General features: G+C 39.9%; 1 protein-coding gene across 7 annotated transcripts in view; it reads right to left on the bottom strand.

Annotated features, from left to right (window-relative positions):
- The window catches only part of POLA1 (DNA polymerase alpha 1, catalytic subunit), a 300,112-nt gene that overhangs the window by 20,292 nt on the left and 259,995 nt on the right, over window positions 1-19,825 (bottom strand). Inside the window, exon 38 of one of the 7 annotated variants that reach the window (XM_044937314.2) lies at window positions 5,472-5,523. The exons of the other annotated variants lie outside the window; for them this stretch is intronic. Coding sequence (XP_044793249.1) covers window positions 5,519-5,523 — 5 coding nt within the window. The 3' untranslated portion in view covers window positions 5,472-5,518. The remainder of the gene's footprint in view (window positions 1-5,471; window positions 5,524-19,825) is intronic. 7 annotated transcript variants of the gene reach the window in all.

The raw sequence follows: 19,825 nt of genomic DNA, 5'->3' as shown, positions 1-19,825 counted from the left end.
ATTGCACAAACAAGCCTATAACGAAAACTCCCAAATTTCTGGTTAAAGGTGGAGTACTAAAAATGCATATGTGGCTCTGTAAACTCCTAAATCTCCATTAAAATGATGGCACAAGATTTTTTTAAGGGATAATCAACTCCAAAAAAGAGGAAAACAGGAGTGAAGGTGCCAAAAGCAAAAGCTAGAAATCAGAAGGATAAGATGTAATTTACTTAACAGATCACAGGCAGTGGATTCTAAATGGACAGTGGGGAGAGCTCTCTTGGGAGCCATCAGAACTTCCAAGCGCTCTTGAACTGGTGCCCCAAGATATCTCTAGAAGAACAGGTTCAGGGTGCCCTTAGAAAACTGGCTGAGGTATTTTTGAGAAGCAAACCCCAGATTCCTACCTTCGTGCTGACAGAAGGCTTATTCTCTGATGAAGGTCTCTGAAATGAGGGGCACGCTGAGCTGATACTGGATGCTGAGACCCTGAGTTCTCTTTCCTCCCAGATGCTGGCAGCCAGTCTTATCCCCCACCTCACACACACAAATTAGGAGACTGGAAAAGACTTTTCTGGGGAATAGGCCAACCCGTGAGAGAAAAAAAAAAAAAACACTCAAAAGTTACTGACATTTCATTCATGGAACAAGGACACTTGGGGAACAAGAAAAAGTTCTTAGAAACTGAAAGCATAATAGGAAGAAAAAAATTACAATGAAAATTTCCCAGACCTGGAGGGTTTGCCTTTATAGACAGAAAGTGCCTGGCAGCAGGAATGAAAACTGCCCAAGACCAAGACATGTCATCGTGAATGTGGCCATGACTAGGTGCATGGCAGATGCTATGAGTTTCTAAAGAGGAACCAGAGAAGGTCATATATAAAAAGGATTAGGAATCTGAAAGGTTTTCCAAAAAGACAGTAGAACAATGTTTCCAAAATTGTGAAGGAAAGTGAGTTCCACCCTAAAACCCTATAACTACTGATTTGGTATGGGGTGGATTAAGAACATTTTAAGACAAGCAACGTCTCAAAGCTTCACCTGCCATAAAACTACTGGAAGAGATCCTCTACCTCTCCCCAAAAGAGAAACAGTTAATAGAATCCAGGACACAAGCATCCTAATATAAGTGCTATGTGAAGACAATGCCCAGATGAGGATAAGGGGAGAGTCCTAGGATAACGCCTATGAATCAGGCCATGACAGCCATCAGCTCAGAATACTGGGTATGGCTGAACTGGATTAAGAGCAGGTTTAGATAACCAGGGCAAGGGCTGGTATGTATAAATACTAACTGCTGACCTGTCAGAACCGTGATAACTGCCATATGAGCATGGGGAGAAGGGGTGGGAGATGGCACACGTGTAGTGGTGGTGGGAGCTGTCCATTGTAGGAGGTGATCAGATACTGCACTCTGCAGAAGTTGTTCAGAGATAAGAAGCAAGCAGCAGCAGAACTTACAAGTGGTTGCTTTTGAGGTCTGGGGAAGGGGAATGCTATGGGAAAAGGGACTGCTTTTGGTAAGCAGCCAAACTGAATTTCTGATATGAGAAATTACGTGCATTTTTAACAGATAAAATTCAAGAACCAATCAACCAATAAAAAGGCTCCCATTCATCCCATGCCCCTTCTCAGAAGCAATCATTTTTGCCCCTTTCTGTGCCTGTCCAAGAATTTTGGGAAACTTTATTCATGTGTCACAGTGGCAGGAAAACCTTAGCTATCTAGAACTCTTGGGGTGGCCGAGTTTTGCTAAGAAGGCTTAATAAGATGATTATGTGAATTATGGAAACTTTTAAAGGAAACTTTTGTAAAGTTTCTCAAATTCAGGACCTTTTTCTTGACAACTGTTGAACCTTGTTTCCAGGAGGACCTGGAGTGGTGGTGATACATACAGAAGCTGACAACAGTGGTGCCAGAACTTGCTTTCTTGGAACATGTCCTGATTTCAGCTTGCTTTTGGACCAGATCACTTCCCCCAAATAGCCTAGTGATGCTTTTTTGGCTGTCACTGTCTAGGGCAAGGCTTCCTAAAGACTTTTGTACCAATGTCCTCTCTGGCAGTCTACTAAATAAAGCCCATGGACCCCTCCTCAGAATTTTTTCAAATAGGTTAAATAAAATACATAGGATTACAAAGGAATGCAATTACACTGAGATACATTTCTTAAAATATTTAAAGAACATATTTATGGTAAGTAGTATATATACTTTCTTATTAAAGCATTCAACAACAAGATCTAGTATGATAATGACTGTAATCTCAAAGCAATGATGAGTAAAAATTATATTTTAGGTAAGCACAGCAACTGTAATGTCATCCAAAAATATTCTTGACTTCTACTGGTGACAAAATCATAGATTCTACTAATACCACTGTTTGAGGCCTCTATGCATAATTGAAGGGAGGGCTAATTCTAGTTAGAGGTTAGTGAAAATAAAGATGTCACTTTTTTCCCATTCAGGTTCATAGAACCTTTGTCTAGAGCAACTGTTCTTTAAAGTATGGGCCAGGGACTTCTGCGGGCAGCAGGTGTGGGGACCCTTTCAGGGGTCCTTGAGGTCAGATTTTTTCGAAGTTATATTCAGACCTTATTTGTCTGTTTAACTCTTACTCTGAGCCTAGAGTGGGGTTTCCAGTGGCTACATGATGTGTGATGTTCCCACAGACCAAATGTAGAAACAGGTATTTGAAATCAGCTGTTTTCTATTAAGCCAGATACTAAATAGATTTTCCAACATTTAAAACGTGGCTCTTCTCACAATTTTTTGTTTTTTCTTTGGGGGGGGGGGTCAATTATTTTTATAACATAGGTTTCTGTGTTGACATGTAATAAGTTTATTATTGTTATTCTAAAGTGAATTTAGGAACCCCAATACTTTTTAAGCATGTAAAGGAGTCCCCAGACCCCAAATCTAAAAACCACTGTTCCATAGCAAGACAACACAGTTGTCTTTCTATAAAATCACTGACCCAAAACACCGAGGCTGCTGTCATCATGCCCAGAAAATCATCATTGTGTTTCCTTCAACTAGTGGCCTCTGACTTGACAAAATACTATCTAGAGTTTCACTAGCCCTCAGTTAGGGTTTCTTAACCTACTGAAATTGTAGGCTGATAGTTCTTTGCCATAGGGGCCATCCTGTGTCTATTGTAGATGTTAAACAGCATCCATGACCTCTAGCCACTAGATGCCCTTAGCACCCTTCCTCAGAGTTAGGACAATCAAACATGTCTCCAGATTTTGCCAAATATCCCCTGGAAGGCAAAAATCATACATGGTTTGGAACCACTGCCCTAAGTGCACTCACAAAGGATAACCTTAACCTCTGTTAAGACTCACTCTTCACACATGCCCAACAAATATTAAGACTCCTCTGTGGGGTGAGAATTTCTCCTGTCATTCAATTGTTAAGTGGTGATTTTCCTTAAAAAAAAGAAAAAAAAAAAGAAATCCTCACTTTCCTGGGTGGGTAGGGATTTAATGGGAAAAAAGAAAACCTGAATGAGATGAACAGTGAGCTACTCAAGAGAATCTGGGGCTAGAAAAAATAATTCAAACCCTGAATTCATGTCTCTGCTCTGAAATGGGCTAAGAACTAGAGGTATCTCGAAGAAGAGGAAACACTAACTTATTGGGGGGCAGGTGGGTCTGTTTAGGAAAACTGGACATGTAAGTTTGCTTTGGGTCAGTGACAGAAGTTAATACAATGCATGTGGTCCCCAAAGAAAGATGGTAGCCCCAAGGGAGGACTCCTGACTGTAAGATCATGGAGAAGCCAGTTCAGAATAACTAGAGGGGAGAGCTTGCCTTTCGATTTGGTGGATAAACATATTTCGGGTAAATGGAAGAGGTTGGAGATGGAGCAAGTTACCACAGGTTCTACATTCTTCATAGAACTCCAGGGAAAGGTAAGACCTTCCAGATGTTTTGGGACAAAAGCCAAGATACGACACTGAAGGGCATATGAGAGTGCACACAGCCTGAGGCCAGCAGGGTCAACTCAGAAGGCCTGGAACCAGGTACAAAACTCGGAAAAAGTTTCTTGTTATGATTAAAGACTCCACCAGATCCATGAGCAGACCTCATCTGTATCTTCCTCAGGCCAAGTCCAAGTTTCTTTGTCTAGGGTCCCTTCTCGAATATCCAAGCCACAAGTGGATGGTGGAAGGAAAAAGGACTAGGAACCAAGAATCTTGTCAACTATGCCAGCTGTCAACAGATAAGCTGTGTTTTTTCAAGGAAGTGATACTAATCCTGGAAGCCTACTTGTTTTCATAGATTCTTTGGCTTTTCGGGAAAGACTAACAGAAAGTCACTCTAACTCAAGAGAGAAAGGGACCAAGCTGACATGCAAGAGAGGAAATGAGATGGGAGGTGGGGACCAGAAGGTGGCCACCTAGGCTCTGGACCAGATCTTTTGGGCCTTGGGTCTGAGAGTCTCTGGACTCTCATAACAAACTTCCCTTTGGGTCCAGTATGGTTCCTGATGGTAACACTAAGGTGGGGTGAACATCCTACAGCGAACATGTCACCACTGTTGCATTTCACTGGACATAAAACCACCAATATGAATATACTCTGGTAGGAGAGCATTTTGCACATCAATTCAAACCTCTTTCAAAGTTTTGATGAGCAGCAGGTAAAAGATGGGTACCCTAGTTTTACTTCCTTGAGGCTCACAAGCATGACAGTCTAAGTGACCTGTGCATTACAAGGTATACCTAGCTGTAGAGGGTTCAGAGCAGACCAACACCCTCCTCCCAACTGTGGGGCATCACACAGTGGAAAGGGCACAACACTGAGCTCTGAAGACCAGAAAAGGCATGTGTTGAAGTCACAGGATGGCTACCAATGGTCACAAACCTCTTGGGCTAGCCAATGCATATGTGAATTTGCATGCCTATGGCACCCAAAATGCGGGTGTTCTATTAGCTGTGGTAAGGGTACTTCTATTTGTATTTTCAAAAATCTAAAACAAAGACCTTCATATTTACTGTTTGGGTGGATAGAGGCTGCATTTTGCTTGGTCTGAGTCTCAGATGCTGCACGAGTGGCTGGAATGTCAAGGGATCTCTTCTCTTGCCTTTGTCTGTCTGATCCTGTTTCATGGGCAAGGGTTTGAGAGAGGGGCCATTACAGGCTGGTCCACTTTCTCCACAGTGTAACACCATCAAGTTTCTGTTTGCCCAGTTAAGTGGCTTTAACTAAAAATAGTTTTAACAAAATGAAACATCTCAAAATGGTCTTTTAAAAGATTCTTGAAAAAAAGGCCTGGATTGAAGATACCATACATGTATTTTTAAACTACTGTTTCTCATCCTTCTCCACTTAAGATTTCATCTTTTTCATATGTTCAACAGGATACATTACATAGGGGGAGCATACTCATAGCATTCTGGTTCACCTCTTCCCTGCAGGATAAACTCTGTCATGAGAGCTTTGGGGGTGGGGGTGGGGGTGGTAGGCACACAGCTGTTTTCTCACCCTTGACTTCACATCGTTCCAGTCTTCCTCTCTTCATCTTTAGCACACTAGGCTGTAAGTGGATAGAAATCGTTTGGCCACCTCAGCAGAATTGAGAACCCCCGTTCTATGCAGGTTTCCTCCCACCATTAGATTACGGATTCTTAGAGAATAAAGAGGCTACCTTATCTGTGTCTTTGAACAGACGGCTTGGCAGAGAGATGTTCGCTACATGTTTAACAACAGTGAATAGAAGAGGAAGTTCAGTGAACTTAGAATTGAAAGCACTACATTGTTCAATGCTTGTAGAGGAAAAATGCAGTCCCCAGCCAAAAGAACTTATCAACACAATGGATATTTCTTCGACCAAATACTTGATTTTAAATTAATAGTGAAAGGAACTAAAAACAATAGGAGAAAACATAAATATTAACAGGAGACAGGTAAATGTAGTGCTATGGGTAAATAGTTGAGGTTGAAGTTCAAGTTGTTGAAGGTTTTATTCCTCACAGAGAGAGAAGCTGGATACCAGCCACTTGTGTGAGGGAGCCCCAAGAGGGATGCTGGTGACCTGGGATGGAGCCTGGTGAAGTGGGTCCCCTCTAACCACCCAAGACACGGCTGCTGTTGTTTATATTGACATCACGTTTCTAGTGCAGAGCTGCGAATATCAGCCCTCCAGGCTGTGACTTTGTACATATATTTGTATCTGTGCAGAAAATAGCTTGATAATGACATAAACAGCAAAATTCAGTTTCTTAATATGACTGCCCCTCAAATGATCTGCATATGAATCTCTATCCAGGTATCTATGTACAAAGATGCTAGATGCCCTTGAAACCGGTGTGGTAACCTCAGGGAGGGGAGTTGAGGTGGGGCAAAGGATAGGGGACCATTATGCTTCACTCCGTATACTTTTCTACTGTTGGGATCTTTTGCCACAAAAATACATTTCATCTAGCACTTGTAATTTAAAATAAATTACATCTTAAAATAAATGGAAAAAAGAAAGATATCCTGTGAGAGTTCTTAAAGAACCAGAGCCCATCACCCACTGCTGCCACAGATTCAACCTGTTACAGCTGTTCTCCATGAAAAAAATAAATAAAAAAGGTCACTCCAGGAATCATGACATTTATTAAGAATAACAAGAAAGGACCCACCTTTCTTATCTTCTGGCATACAAAAATCCAACACCAAAATGTTATTAAATCAAGTTAGTATTATCAGTAAAAAATATGTTCTACTTCCCATTATTTATGAAGCCCTATCCTTTTCTTTCTTACCAATTACATTCCCTATCATTTCCAAAATATACAAACTGTTTTCAATCAACAGATTTCTTTATTACAGCATGCAGCATACTTGTTACTGCCTCTTTTCTATATTGAATCCTTGATTGGACAAGCATTTTGAATTTAACACGGACTATGATTGCACATATCAAGCAAATTAAAGCTGCCAATCTCTTTTTGGAGACCATCCTTCATATACTACTGCTGAGGAGTGCCTTAAGTGTTTGCTTAAGAAAAACAGGGCAGGAGTGAAGAAATGATGGTTGCCAAACTGCCATGTGATCTAGCTGCTCTTTCACTCACTCAGATTAGTGCTGTGCCTTTAAAACACGTTTTGTAACTGTGACTTCAAAGCCATTCAAGTAACTTTGATAACATTAAGTGTTTTTCATAATCTTAAAAAAAAAAAAAAACTTGATAAACTCAAAGGGTAAAAACATCAACAGAGCGGAGAGGCAGGTGGACTCATGTGGAGTTCTCTGATGAACTTCCTTTTGGATGACAGGGGCGGGGCGGCAGCAGTGGTGTTTTTCCTATTTCCCTCTCTAGAAAATGAGACTATACCTCTAGTACATGTAGAGCAGCTGTCTGCTGAGGAACACGAAAAGACTTTTCATCAAGAGGTACAGGAAAAAATGATGTTTCATTACCAGGCAAGGTTAGGACTCAAGGCTTACAGTCCAGTAAGTTGAACCAAAATGTTTTCCAAACTCGAAGAAGAATGCAATCCTGTGGTTAAAGCAGAGTTTCTAGTTTTTCAAATGAGAACTATGTGGAGAAAGTATTTTACAATTACAAATTTTAAAATGCTATTTAAATTATTAAGATATACTTCACTTAGACATTACTAAATATGGGGCTTTTGTGGTCTTTAAGCTATATTTGTTGTTGTTCAGTCACTGAATTGTGTCGAGCTCTTAGTGACCCATGGACTACAGCACGCCAGGCTTCCCTGTCCTTCACTATCTCCCAGAGTTTGATCAAATTCATGTACATTGAGTCGATGATGTCATCCAACCATCATCCCCTGTCGCCCTCTTCTACTTCTGCCCTCAATCTTTCCCAGCATCTTTTCCAATGAGTTGGCTCTTCGTATCAGGTGGCCAAAGTATTGGAGCTTCAGCTTCAGCATCAGTCCTTCCAATGAATATTCAGGATTGATTTCCTTTAGGATTGACTGGTTTGATGTCCCTGCTGTCCAAGGGACCCTCAAGAGTCTTCTTCAACACCACAGTTCGAAGGCATCAATTCTTCAGCACTCAGCCTTTTTTGTTGTCCAGCTCTCACCATCCATACATGACTATTGGAAAAACCATAGCTTTGATATAAAGACTTTGTTGGCAAAGTAATGTTCCTGCTTTTTAATATGCTGTCTAGGTTTGTCATAGCTTTTGTTTCAAGGAGCAAGTGTCCCTTAATTTCAAGGCTGCAGTCACCATCCACAGTGATTTTGGAGCAAAAGAAAAATAAAGTCTGTCACTGTCTTCATCATTTCCCCAACTATTTGCCATGAAGGGATGGGATCGGATGCCATGATCATAGTTTTCTGAATATTGAGCTTTATTTTACTCTCCTCCTCGCCTTCATCAAAAGGCTCTTTAGTTCCTCTTCGTTTTCTGCCATTAGGGTGATATCATCTGCGCATCTGAGGTTGTTGATATTTCTCCCCACAATCTTGAATCCACCTTGTGAGTCATCCAGCCTGGCATTTCGCATGATGTACTCGGCATATATGTTAAATAATCAAGGTGACATTATACAGCCTTGACGTACTCCTTTCCCAATTTGGAACCAGTCTGTTGTTCCATGTCTGCTTCTGTTACTTCTTGACCTGCATACAGGTTTCTGACCTGCATACAGGTTTCTCAGGAAGCAGATAAGGTAGTCTGATATTCTCATCTCTTTAAGAATTTTCCAGTTTGTTAAGATTCACACAGTCAAAGACTTTAGCATAGTCAATGAAGCAGATTTTTTTTTCCTGGAATTCTCTTGTTTTTTCTACGATTCAAGGGATGTTAGCAATTTGATGTCTGGTTCCTCTGTCTTTTCTAAATCCAACTTGAACTTCTGGAAGTTCTCGGTTCATGTACTATGGAAGCCTAGCTTGAATGATTTTGAGTATCACCTTGCTAGCATGTGAAATGAGTGCAACTGTGCGATAAGTTCAAACATTCTTTGGCATTGCCCTTCTTTGGGACTGGAATGAAAACTAACCTTTTCCAGTCCTGTGTCCAAATGCTGAGTGTTCCAAATTTGCTGGCATACTGAGTGCTGCACTTTAACAGCATTATCTTTTATGTACGTGAAAGTGTTAGTTGCTCAGTTGTGTCTAACTCTTTGCAACCACACGGACTGTAGCCCATCAGGCTCCTCTGTCCATAGAATTCTCCAGGAAAGAATACTGGAGTGGGTTGCCATTCCCTTCTCTAGGGGATCTTCCCAACCCAGGGATCGAACCCAGTTCTCCTGTATCATAGGCAGATTCTTTACCGTCTGAGTCACCAGGGAAATAGATAAACTATATTAGATAGTTTCAGAAACTTGCTTCATTTGAATTGTCAACTGGAGGGGAGAGCATTGAGGAAAGAACAAAGAGGACTCTTCTTTGGTATCTTTGTTTCTGCTAAGAACCAGAAACACTTAAGGAAAGGGTTCCAGATTCGATTTTGGAAATGATGGGGAAAAAGTGCAAAAGCATACAGAGAAAAGAGAAAACTTTCCCTTGGAACCAGTCTTTGTGCTATTTTTAATGAAGGATTTGGTTGGCTGCTCACCTTTTCTTTCCTCCACAAACTGTCAAAGTACAGACCCTAATGTCCATGACACATTTGAACTCTTTCAACCTGGCTTCCTGACTTTCTGAGAAGCAGATGATGGGAGGGAGTGAGGGTGTTAAGGTCATGCAGCCATATTGTTTCGTTCATTCATTCATTTGCTGTCAGGCACACAGGGAATATCCACCATCAGACATGACTGGGCACTGTGCTCAGGGATACAACGACGGAAACAATAGTATCCAGCCCTGGCTCTGAGGAACTCACATTTAAGAGGAAGACAGGTGCCTGGGAAAAAGCAGATATGACAAAGTCTCCAAAGTGCTATATGAGGAGGTGAGCACCTAACTCTACCCAGAGGGCCAGAGGAAGTTTCCATGAAAGAAGCCACATTTGAGCTGGGAAGCATGATTACAGCTGGAGTGGAGAGACTGAGGGGAAATCAGAAGTTTAACTTTGGAAAGAAAACATATTGATCTTCCATTTACCAAGCTTGCCTTGACATCAGCATATGTTAGTGTTTTCCAATAATGGGCAGGCTTTTAGTTTATGTACTTTGTGTATACAATTCTAGTACAAACAGCTTCTGTACACAGTGTACACTGATATCGAAGTGTCTGATATCCAAGCAGATTGGTTTGTGGGGGCACATACTCTCTACTGAGAATTTGAAGGAATTGAACTCTTCTTTTCCTAGAGCAACCTAATACGGTGGACACATTACCAGGTTACCTAGGTTCATTCAATTATTCCAATTGATGCACTGATGGCCTTAGCGGTGGTTTTGGAGATGGTGGTGGTAACAGATGTTTCCAGCACAACAGCACAGAATTTAATTTAGAAGCAGAAAGGTCTGTTACTATCCACATGGGAATCACCCTAAGACTGAGTATTTGCAACAAGTGAAATAACAAGAATGACTCATAGAAGCAGCATCAGGAGGGTCCATACTGTGTGTGGCACAGAACAGGCACCTGGTCTAGGGAAGCCACAAATATTATGCTCTTTTATTGATGCATTAACTGCTGAGGGTATTACGACCCTTTAATCATAGCCTTTTGCCCTTAGAAACTCTGAGAAATTACAGAATTACTCAGGGTGAAAATGACAGAGAAAAAGTGTCTTTCAAAATGCACAGTATTAATACTGTCCATAAATCAGAGTTACAGATTTCATAATGACATGTTGTGAAAAGTCTGAAAGATTTATTTGGTGTGACCATTACCTAATTTCAACATTTCTTTTGTGCCTATTATGTGCACGGCAGTAAGCTAATATGACATACAAACGCCAGGAAGGCATTTTATATAATCCAAGAACTTTAGGATATATGTAAGAACATCAGAATTTGGGTAGAAAATAGTTCTTCAGTTGTTTGTATTAAAATACTTTTAAATGTGACCCCTAATAAAAATTATTGATTTTGTGACCTTCCTGGTATATTCAAATCTTTACTTATACTGAACTTACTAACAAGTATGAAGTGGCATATAACTATTCCAAACTTGGGGGTAGGATTGATTATCACAAGATTGAGTAGCTGAGGCTCTGTGAACTGCTGGATCTTCAGTAGAATCTACTCAGGTTTGTTCTTTTTGTCTAGCTGATCATGTTCAATATTTTAAAGTATTTTTTAAAAATTAAAAAAATATTAAAATACCTCTAGGTGGGGCATGTACTCCCTAGCTCCCACCAGTCAACACATACATCCCTTGAGCAGGCACCCTGACATTTGATCCTTTTGAAGGGGCTTGACTTTACAACCTCTCCATTAGATCATATGCAGAAGGAACTTGATTCAATTAGCAATTAGGGCACACTCCAAGAGGAACAGCAGCACAACCTCCTTCAAACATCAAATGTTTTAGGTTATGAGAATTTTAGTGATGTGAAAATGAGTTCTGTACCATCAAAAAGTGGCTGGCAGGGAGTTATTAGGTTGGAGGAAAAACTAGGTGAAACATTTGCTAAATGGTTCCAGATGGGATTTTGCTGACATAAGACACTAGCTTTCTTTTTAAGGAATTTTTAAAAGGTTCTATAGATTACTTATATGATTACGAATAAGAGTTCTGTATTATTATAAACTTGTCACTATTACTGGATTTCAGCTATGTATGACAGAATCTTAGTCTACATACAACTCTATAAAGGACAGCCATTACTGAAGCATTACTAAGTTATTCCTCATTCGGCAACATCTCTTTTAGGAGTCTTAGAAAACTCACAACATGGCAATCTGTTGGGGAGTTAATAGAGACATAACAATGGGAACCCATGTTTTGTGAGTCCAAAGCCTGTATAGTTCTCTACCAGCTGTAATCCCTAGAAGAGGAGTTTAACAAAGATGAGGCAAGGAATCTTTTCAGAATACCACCTCCCGCCCTGTGTGACCAGTATGAAACAGGGTTGAGGCAAGGTGCTTCTTTTTCCATCAACATGAATTGGAAGAGGACATGCCATTTAGTTTCTTAGCATATTTTAATGCGCTGATATTTTGTTAGGGTTCTCTAGGTTGAGAATTTGTTTTTTGAACTGAATGCTTCCCACCTGAAACATTTCATTCAAATATTTCTGATTAAATAAGTCTTTCTATGTGCATGGTTTGGGTCCACTTTTAATGTTGTTGTTCAGTCGCTAAGTCATATACAGCTCTTTGTGACCCCATGGACTGGAGCATGCCAGGTTCCTCTGTCCTCCACCATCTCCTGGAGTTTGCTCAAATTCAAGTACAGTGAGCCGGTGACGCTATCTAACCATCTTGTCCTCTGCTGTCCCCTTCTCCTTTTGCCTTCAGTCTTTCCCAGCATCAGGGTCTTTTACAGTGAGTCGGCTCTTCACATCAGGTGGCCAAAGTATTGGAGCTTCAGCTTCAGCATCAGTCCCTCCAATGAATATTCAGAGTTGATTTCCTTTAGCATTGAGTGGTTTGATCTCCTTGCTGTCCAAGGGACCCTCAAGAGTCTTCTTCAACACCACAGTTCGAAGGCATCAATTCTTCAGCACTCAGCCTTTTTTGTTGTCCAGCTCTCACATTCATACATGACTACTGGAAATACCATAGCTTTGACTATATGGACCTTTGATGTCTCTGCTTTTTAATACACTGTCTAGGTTTGCCATAGCTTTTACTCCAAGGAGCAAACGTCCTTTAATTTGAAGGCTGCAGTCACCATCTGCAGTGATTTTGGAGCCCAAGAAAATAAAATTTGTCACCGCTTCCACTCCTTCCCCTTCTATTTGCTGGATGCCATGATGTTAGTTTTTTAATGTTGAGTTTTAGATTTTTCACTCTCCTCTTTTAATACAAAATGATTATTTTAAAACATGGACAGATTCTACAATTCCTTAATGATACACACAATTCAAGAATTAAGATGACTCTGGAAGTCATTACTTTTTAAACTAAGAGGACAGGTTGGTTTTAAATGACTGAATGGCGAAGAGAATAAATAGGGATTGTTCTTACCTAGCAGTAGATTTTATGAAGTTACCATCACATATATTGAAAATTAAAACTATTAACAGCAGACATGGAAACTCTTATAGACTTACCACTCCAGTACTCTTGCCTGGAAAATCTCATGGATGGAGGAGCCTGGTAGGCTGCAGTCCATGGGGCCACTAAGAGTCGGACACGACTGAGTGACTTCACTTTCACTTTTCACTTTCATGCTTTGGAGAAGGAAATGGCAACCCACTTCAGTGTTCTTGCCTGGAGAATCCCAGGGACGGGGGAGCCTTGGTGGGCTGCCGTCTATGGGGTCGCACAGAGTTGGACACGACTGAAGTGACTTAGCAGCAGCAGCAGCACAAGCCACGTTACAAGTTCCCAACAGAGAACCACTTCACATTAGTGATAAGTATAAAGGCTGTGTATACATGAACCACTGTATTTATTTATAGTATAGTAAACAAGAAGATGAAAGAGTGAAGGCCTGGAGAGGATAACCTCTGAGTCCCACAGATGTGGGTGGAAGAGCTGGATGTGCCATTTACCAGGTCAGCTACTCAATTTCTCCTAACCTCAGCTTTCTCTCCTCCAGTATAGTACTCTATGGTGTATTTGAAAGCTGCCAGAAGTATGGATCTTAAGAGTTCCTATTACAAGAAAAAAAACTGTAACCATGTGAGGTGATGGCCATTAACTAAACTAATTGTAATCATTTCACAACGTATACATATATTAAATCATTATGTTAAAGTGAAAGTCGCTCAGTTGTGTCCAACTCTTTGCGATCCCATGGACTATACAGTCCATGGAATTCTCCAGTCCAGAATACTGGAGTAGGTAGCCTTTCCCTTCTCCAGGGGATCTTCCCAACCCAGGGACTGAACCCAGGTCTCCTGCATTGGAGGCAGATTCTTTACAAGCTGAGTCACAAGGAAGTCCAAACCATTATGTGATATACCTCAAACCGATACAACGTTATTTGTCAATTATATCTGAACAAAACTGGGAGAATCATAACACAGATCTGAGTTTTTTTTTTAAGGTTAAATGAAATGCACATAAAGTACTTACTGTGATGCCTAGTGGATAGTAAATAATCAATACAATATTAGCTATGATTAATAGCTATTCATTTCACACCTATTTATAACAAGAACTCGAGCTGTTCTGTAATCAAAATTTGCCTAATATGATATGTTTAATGGTATTTACAATCATAATCATTATTGTATTATAGTATAATTAGGTATAAACAGTAAACTGTTGGTGTAATAGTAATAGTGATAGTAATTAGTACACAAACTTTTTTCCCCTAGTTTTTCTCTTCTTTGTTCTTGATCTAACATGTGATCAACATTATTATCAGCTGTTTCCCCTCATTTACTAGTTGTGTGATTTTGATCATATCATCTATCCTCTATAACATTTCCCTTTCCTCTCTGTGAAATGGTAATAAGACACATTTTGTAGTTAAAATTAAACACAGTAGAATATAGTAAAGTGCAAAAAGTAAATATAATAGATATAAAGATGTAGTAAAAACGTAAAGATAACATACATACAGACATAGCAGAGTGTCTGACACATAACTGATCAATAAATGACAGCTGTCAGTGGGTGGTGGCATTGTGGTTTGTCCAGAAAAACAATATGATACTCTTTCCCTATGGAATCCCTATGGCGTCCTCATAGTCTCAAGGACTAAGTCTAGGAACAACCTTTGAGAGCATGAAAGTGGGAAAGACTTTTAGGGCAGTGGTTTTTAACCACTGCTGCATGCTGGCATTGACATATACTGATGACTAGGTGCCACCCACAGTTTGATTTAAATAGTCTGGGGTATGGCCTGGCATTTTTTTTTTAAGCTCCCACGTTAGGATTTATTGGGCATTTGAAGTGGAGAACCACTGCTGGAGAGTCAGCCATGCTCAGGTAAAACTTGTCTCTGGTTCTAGGGATGGATGGCTGGCAGGAGCCCCCATAAGAACTGGTGAATTTTGCTTATTTGGGGAGGAGAGCAAGCATAAAGGAGGCCCCTTCTCACTCTTCCCCGACACCCTAAGAGGAAATAAGTCAGGTTTGCTTTCAGAGTTGGCCTTAAGGGCAGTTTTGTGTATGTGTGATTTTAGGAACAATAGGAAACTATCCTTTCTCCAAAAGTAACCCATGGCCTGGTTATGCTGACATTCCTTTAAGATAAAATAAAGCAAGTCAAGTTTGAAAATGCAAAGAGCAATAAATCACATCACAAATGAAGGCTTTTTATTTTTGTGAGAAGTGCAAAGAGAAAGGTTTCATCATATTTTAGAGGTTGGGAGGAAGGCAGTGGCAGGAGAGTTCTGGACACATAAGGGGCACCAGCCAAAGAAGATCAAGGAGGAGAGCAGAAACAGAACTGAGAGAACCACAGACCAGTGTTTCTGAGGTTATAGTTTTGCTGCATGAGGAAAGAAGTTGTGCAAAAAACGCATCTTTATGGATGCCCAATCACAAGGTTACAGAAGCAGTAACTAACAGCAAGCGTTTAGCAAGTACATCTCCTCTAAAAGCGCAGTGCTATCACACCATTAGGAAGTTGAAAATACCTTTCTCTGCACATGCAAAATACTATGGTCCCCTGAGGAAGGAAAGCAACACAGTAATAGAAAGAAATCAAATCTCTAACTATCAAAGCCAAAGTAAAAGCGGTATGTCAGTACTAGAAAATAACTTTAGTTCTTTCCAGGTTGTGGCTGTCATGGCATTACATACATATCAAATTGTGCCAGTTACAGCACAGCCTAACAAACCTCTCTCTTGGCAAACACCTCAGACATGGTTCTCTTAGTTTGTCAGCCATCCTAGACTTATACTGAGGGACAAATAAGAAATATTCCAAATCGTCAGAGTACTCATGGAACAGGTGTTCCACTTTTAAATGATCATCTTAGGACCCATTTTTTTGTTCTGCCATTTTATCCAACATCCTTCTATTTATTTTTTCTCTCAAAGAAAGATGATCTCATAAGCAGTGATCTTTCAGATTTTTTTTTGTAGCTTTTCATCTAATCTTTCTGGCATGGTCAACACATTGGGGTTTCTTTTCTCAGGAGTTTCACCCACCAACATCTGCAAGTAAAGGCTGGGTCCTTGTACCACCTGCGTCCCCTGAAAGCACCCACTCACACACTTGGTCTACCAATATAAGGCACATCGCCCAGCAGAGGATTATCAACAGCAGTAATAGCTGTCCTGCAAGAGTTTACATTGAACTTTTAAATTTAGTACTAATGAAGAATTGATAAAGGCGCTTTCTACTATATCCTACTCTACTTAAATCTATGTACGGTGTAGCAACTGTCTAATAACTATTGAATATTTGAAGATAGATGTGGTACAGAGATGGCGGTCATTAGACTAGGAGTTGAAAGCTGCCAAGTTACCACATGAATCTAGCTGGACACTTTGTTTGGACAGTACAGTATTTCAAAAGTTTTTGAAAGTGAAGGCCTTTCAAGGACTAGTGTGCTAAGCTAAGGCCTGGTAAGTTACTTTTTATCCCAAAAGACTTCAAAGGATTTTTAGTTTAGGGAGTTTGTTTTTCAGCAAGATATTCTGGCAGCAATTCAGTGTGTTAGTTGCTCAGTTATGTCTGAATCTTTGTGACCCCATGGTCTGTAGCCCACCAGGCTCCTCTGTCCATGGGATTCTCCAGGCAAGAATACTGGAGTGGGTAGCCATTTCCTTCTCCAGGGGATCTTCCCACCCCAGGGATCAAACCTGGGTCCCCTGCATTTCAGGCTGATTCTTTACCATCTGAACCACCAGAGAAGCTCAGGAAAGCAGCAACACAGAGGATGAATCAAAGGTTTAGATGCAGCTGCAGTCCAATAGAAATGTAATGTAAGCCACATATACCATTTAAAATGTGCTAGTAGCCATGATTAAAAAACACTAAAATAAAACAGAGGAGGTAAGTTTTATGAATGTTTCATTTAAGCTAATACATTAAATATTATCTTACTGTATAATCAATATAAGATTATGAATGAAATATATTGAAGTATAATGAAGTCATATGCAACAGGTCTACAAGCAGAAAGACCAATAAAGATTTGTCTCAGCGGGGGTAGGGGGGTGGAGTGGGGTGGTAGTGGTGGTGAAAGAGATTAACAAACCTCCAGTAAAACCTCCAGTTATAAAATAAATAAGCCACAGGGATATACTGTACAGCATAAAAAATATCAATAATATTGTAATAACTTTGTATAGGGATAGAGGATTTATGGTGATTATTTCATTATGTATGAAAACGTCAAATCACTATGTAGTACACTTGAAACTAACGTACTCTTACAAACTATATTTCAATTGAAAAAAATCCTCGCCAAAATTTTCTTAAAAAAAAAAAAAAATTGTCTAGGAATCCTGCTTAGAGGCTTGCCTGAATGAAGGCACAGCAGGTGAAAATGGGCTGGCAAGCTGCAGAATAGATTCAGAGGCAGAATCAGGGCAGTTTTGAAAATTCTATGGTCAGGGAACCCAGGAATATACTGGACTGGAATTACATAGAATGCAGATTAGGAACACTGTTCTTTTAAAATCACTCTTCAATTTTCCCCTTTCCCTACACTAGTCTAAAATATCTATTTTGTTTCTAACAATGGAATTACTTTCCTAGGAAATCTTGAGTTATATTTATAAAAACTTTTATTATTCACAATAGCCAAGATATGCAAACAATCTGAGTGTCCATCAACAGATGAATGGATAAAGAAAATGTGTGTGTATTATTTAGCCATGAAAAAGAAGGAAATCTTGCCATTTGCAACAACATGGAGAGAACTTGTGGGCATTATGCTAAATGAAATAAGCCAAACAGAGAAAAACAAATATTGCTCAGTATCACTTATAAGTGGAATCTTTAAAAAAAAAAAAAAAGTCAAAACTCATAGAAACAGACAGTAGAAAGGTTGCTGTCAGTGGTTAGGGGAAATAGGGAGAGATTAGTCAAAGGGTACAAACTTTCAAATATAAGGTGAATAAAGTCTGAGGATCTGATGTAAAACATGGTGACTATAGTTGGTAAGACTGCTTTGCATGATTAAAATTAGCTAAGCAAATAGAATTTAACTATCCCACACCCCTCAAATATGAGAGGTGAAAAGGAAAGTTTTTAAAAGTAATTCTTCCAATGGGGGTTTTAAAAAATATTTGTTTAATCACCCGTCCCCCATTGAGGACTTTCAATAATAAAGCTTTAAAAATGGTTTGGGTGCCTTTTGTTATTGAAAGTTGAAAAATAACAAACTGGTTGATCAACGCCAAGAAAAACAAATCTACGCATCCTGAGCAAACACTAAACTGTAAGGAACATAAGATCAAAACAAGTATCTACTATTGTAAACAAAATAAAAGGCAACTTCACAGCTAAGTTCTCAAACAAAGCAGCTGAGTTCCCATAAAGCACACCCTAGGTTTTTCTCCCCATGCATGCTAACCCCACATGCGACCATGTTAGGGACATCAGGGCTGCCTGGTGCCCATTGTGCTGCTGAGACGCTGACAGGGTTAATGCCATTTCTTGTTCTAGCAACTGCAGTGGGACAAACTGCTCGTGCTTTTCCTGAGGACAGAGGCTGGGTACTAGTCATGCTCTGGATCTCTTAGGGGGGGTCTCCCCTTAGTGACTGTCACACAGGAATGCTCAGACTAGATGAAGTTAATAAAACTGATAGAAAAGAAAAGAGAAAAAAAGAGCAAACTCACAAATGTTCTTGCTCTTATGAAACTGAAAAAGTGCTTTTACAGTCTTTTGAAGGGACTAAGACTGAAGTAGCTAAGTGAGCAAGTGCCATGAGCTGAGCTGGTAATACTGTGATCACCTTCGCCTGGGCCAGCCCGCCCTCTTAAGAATAGCTCATTTAACCCCTGTGAGATAGGGGCGCAGTTCAGGCACTTGCTCTAGTTGAGGATGACAGCTATTCCATGATTTACTGTGGTCTTCTGACCAATGAAGGATAAGACAATACTGCTGAATATGACAGGTTGAACTTCTTACAGATTTGACTGTGACGTTTGTCATATTTACTACTCGTATGAATCAAGCTGAGGAACACCTACCATAAATCAGATACTAACAAATTATGCACCCATTACAGATGACCTTTGGAGTTGCTCAAGGTACAGTCACAATCATGCATTAAAAAAAGCCGCCTTTCACTGTAATGTGTGAATGTATGAAATTAAATGAGGCTTGCAATGTAATCAGTGTGGTTGGCTGCTTTAATATATTCCATTTCAATTTCAAATCACCACAAGCCAAGAGTGACGAATCTAATTTGATCAGTTGTTCACAAAAACACAGAAAAGCAAATGTGGATCTAGCAACACAGCCAGGTTTTCAAAGGAGTTAGCATTTTCTACTATCACCAGAAGTCATTAATGTATTTTTTTTAAATAGTAATTAAAAACAATCCCACACACAATTCTTTGCTCATCAGAAATTTCAACCCTCACATTCAAAAGTTCAAAAGATATAATATTTAAGTGAAAGGTGTATTTAATTTTTCCTAAGTCAATAACATATTTCAACAGTATCAAAAGAAAACAAAAATCAAAAGGTCTTATTTCTGACACTTATGAACAGCAGGGCACTTGGAATCAAAGCAGTAAGTTCTCCAGCACTGATTATTACTATCTAGCAAAAATTCGTATACGAACACAACTCTTGATCTCCATCCCTATTGTAAGTGTGAGGCAATACAACTTACAAATTTAATTACTGTCACACTAGGTCTTTAGGTCCTCAGCAGCTGTTTAGCAGAGCCTGCAACAAGCACCATGGTAAAAATGAGGCTGGTGAGCCCAGTC

This window comes from Bubalus bubalis, chromosome X (assembly GCF_019923935.1).
Source record: "Bubalus bubalis isolate 160015118507 breed Murrah chromosome X, NDDB_SH_1, whole genome shotgun sequence".
Lineage (NCBI taxonomy): Eukaryota > Metazoa > Chordata > Mammalia > Artiodactyla > Bovidae > Bubalus > Bubalus bubalis.
The sequence above is the reverse complement of the archived record's forward strand: the minus strand, read 5'-3'. Positions and strand labels throughout refer to the sequence as shown.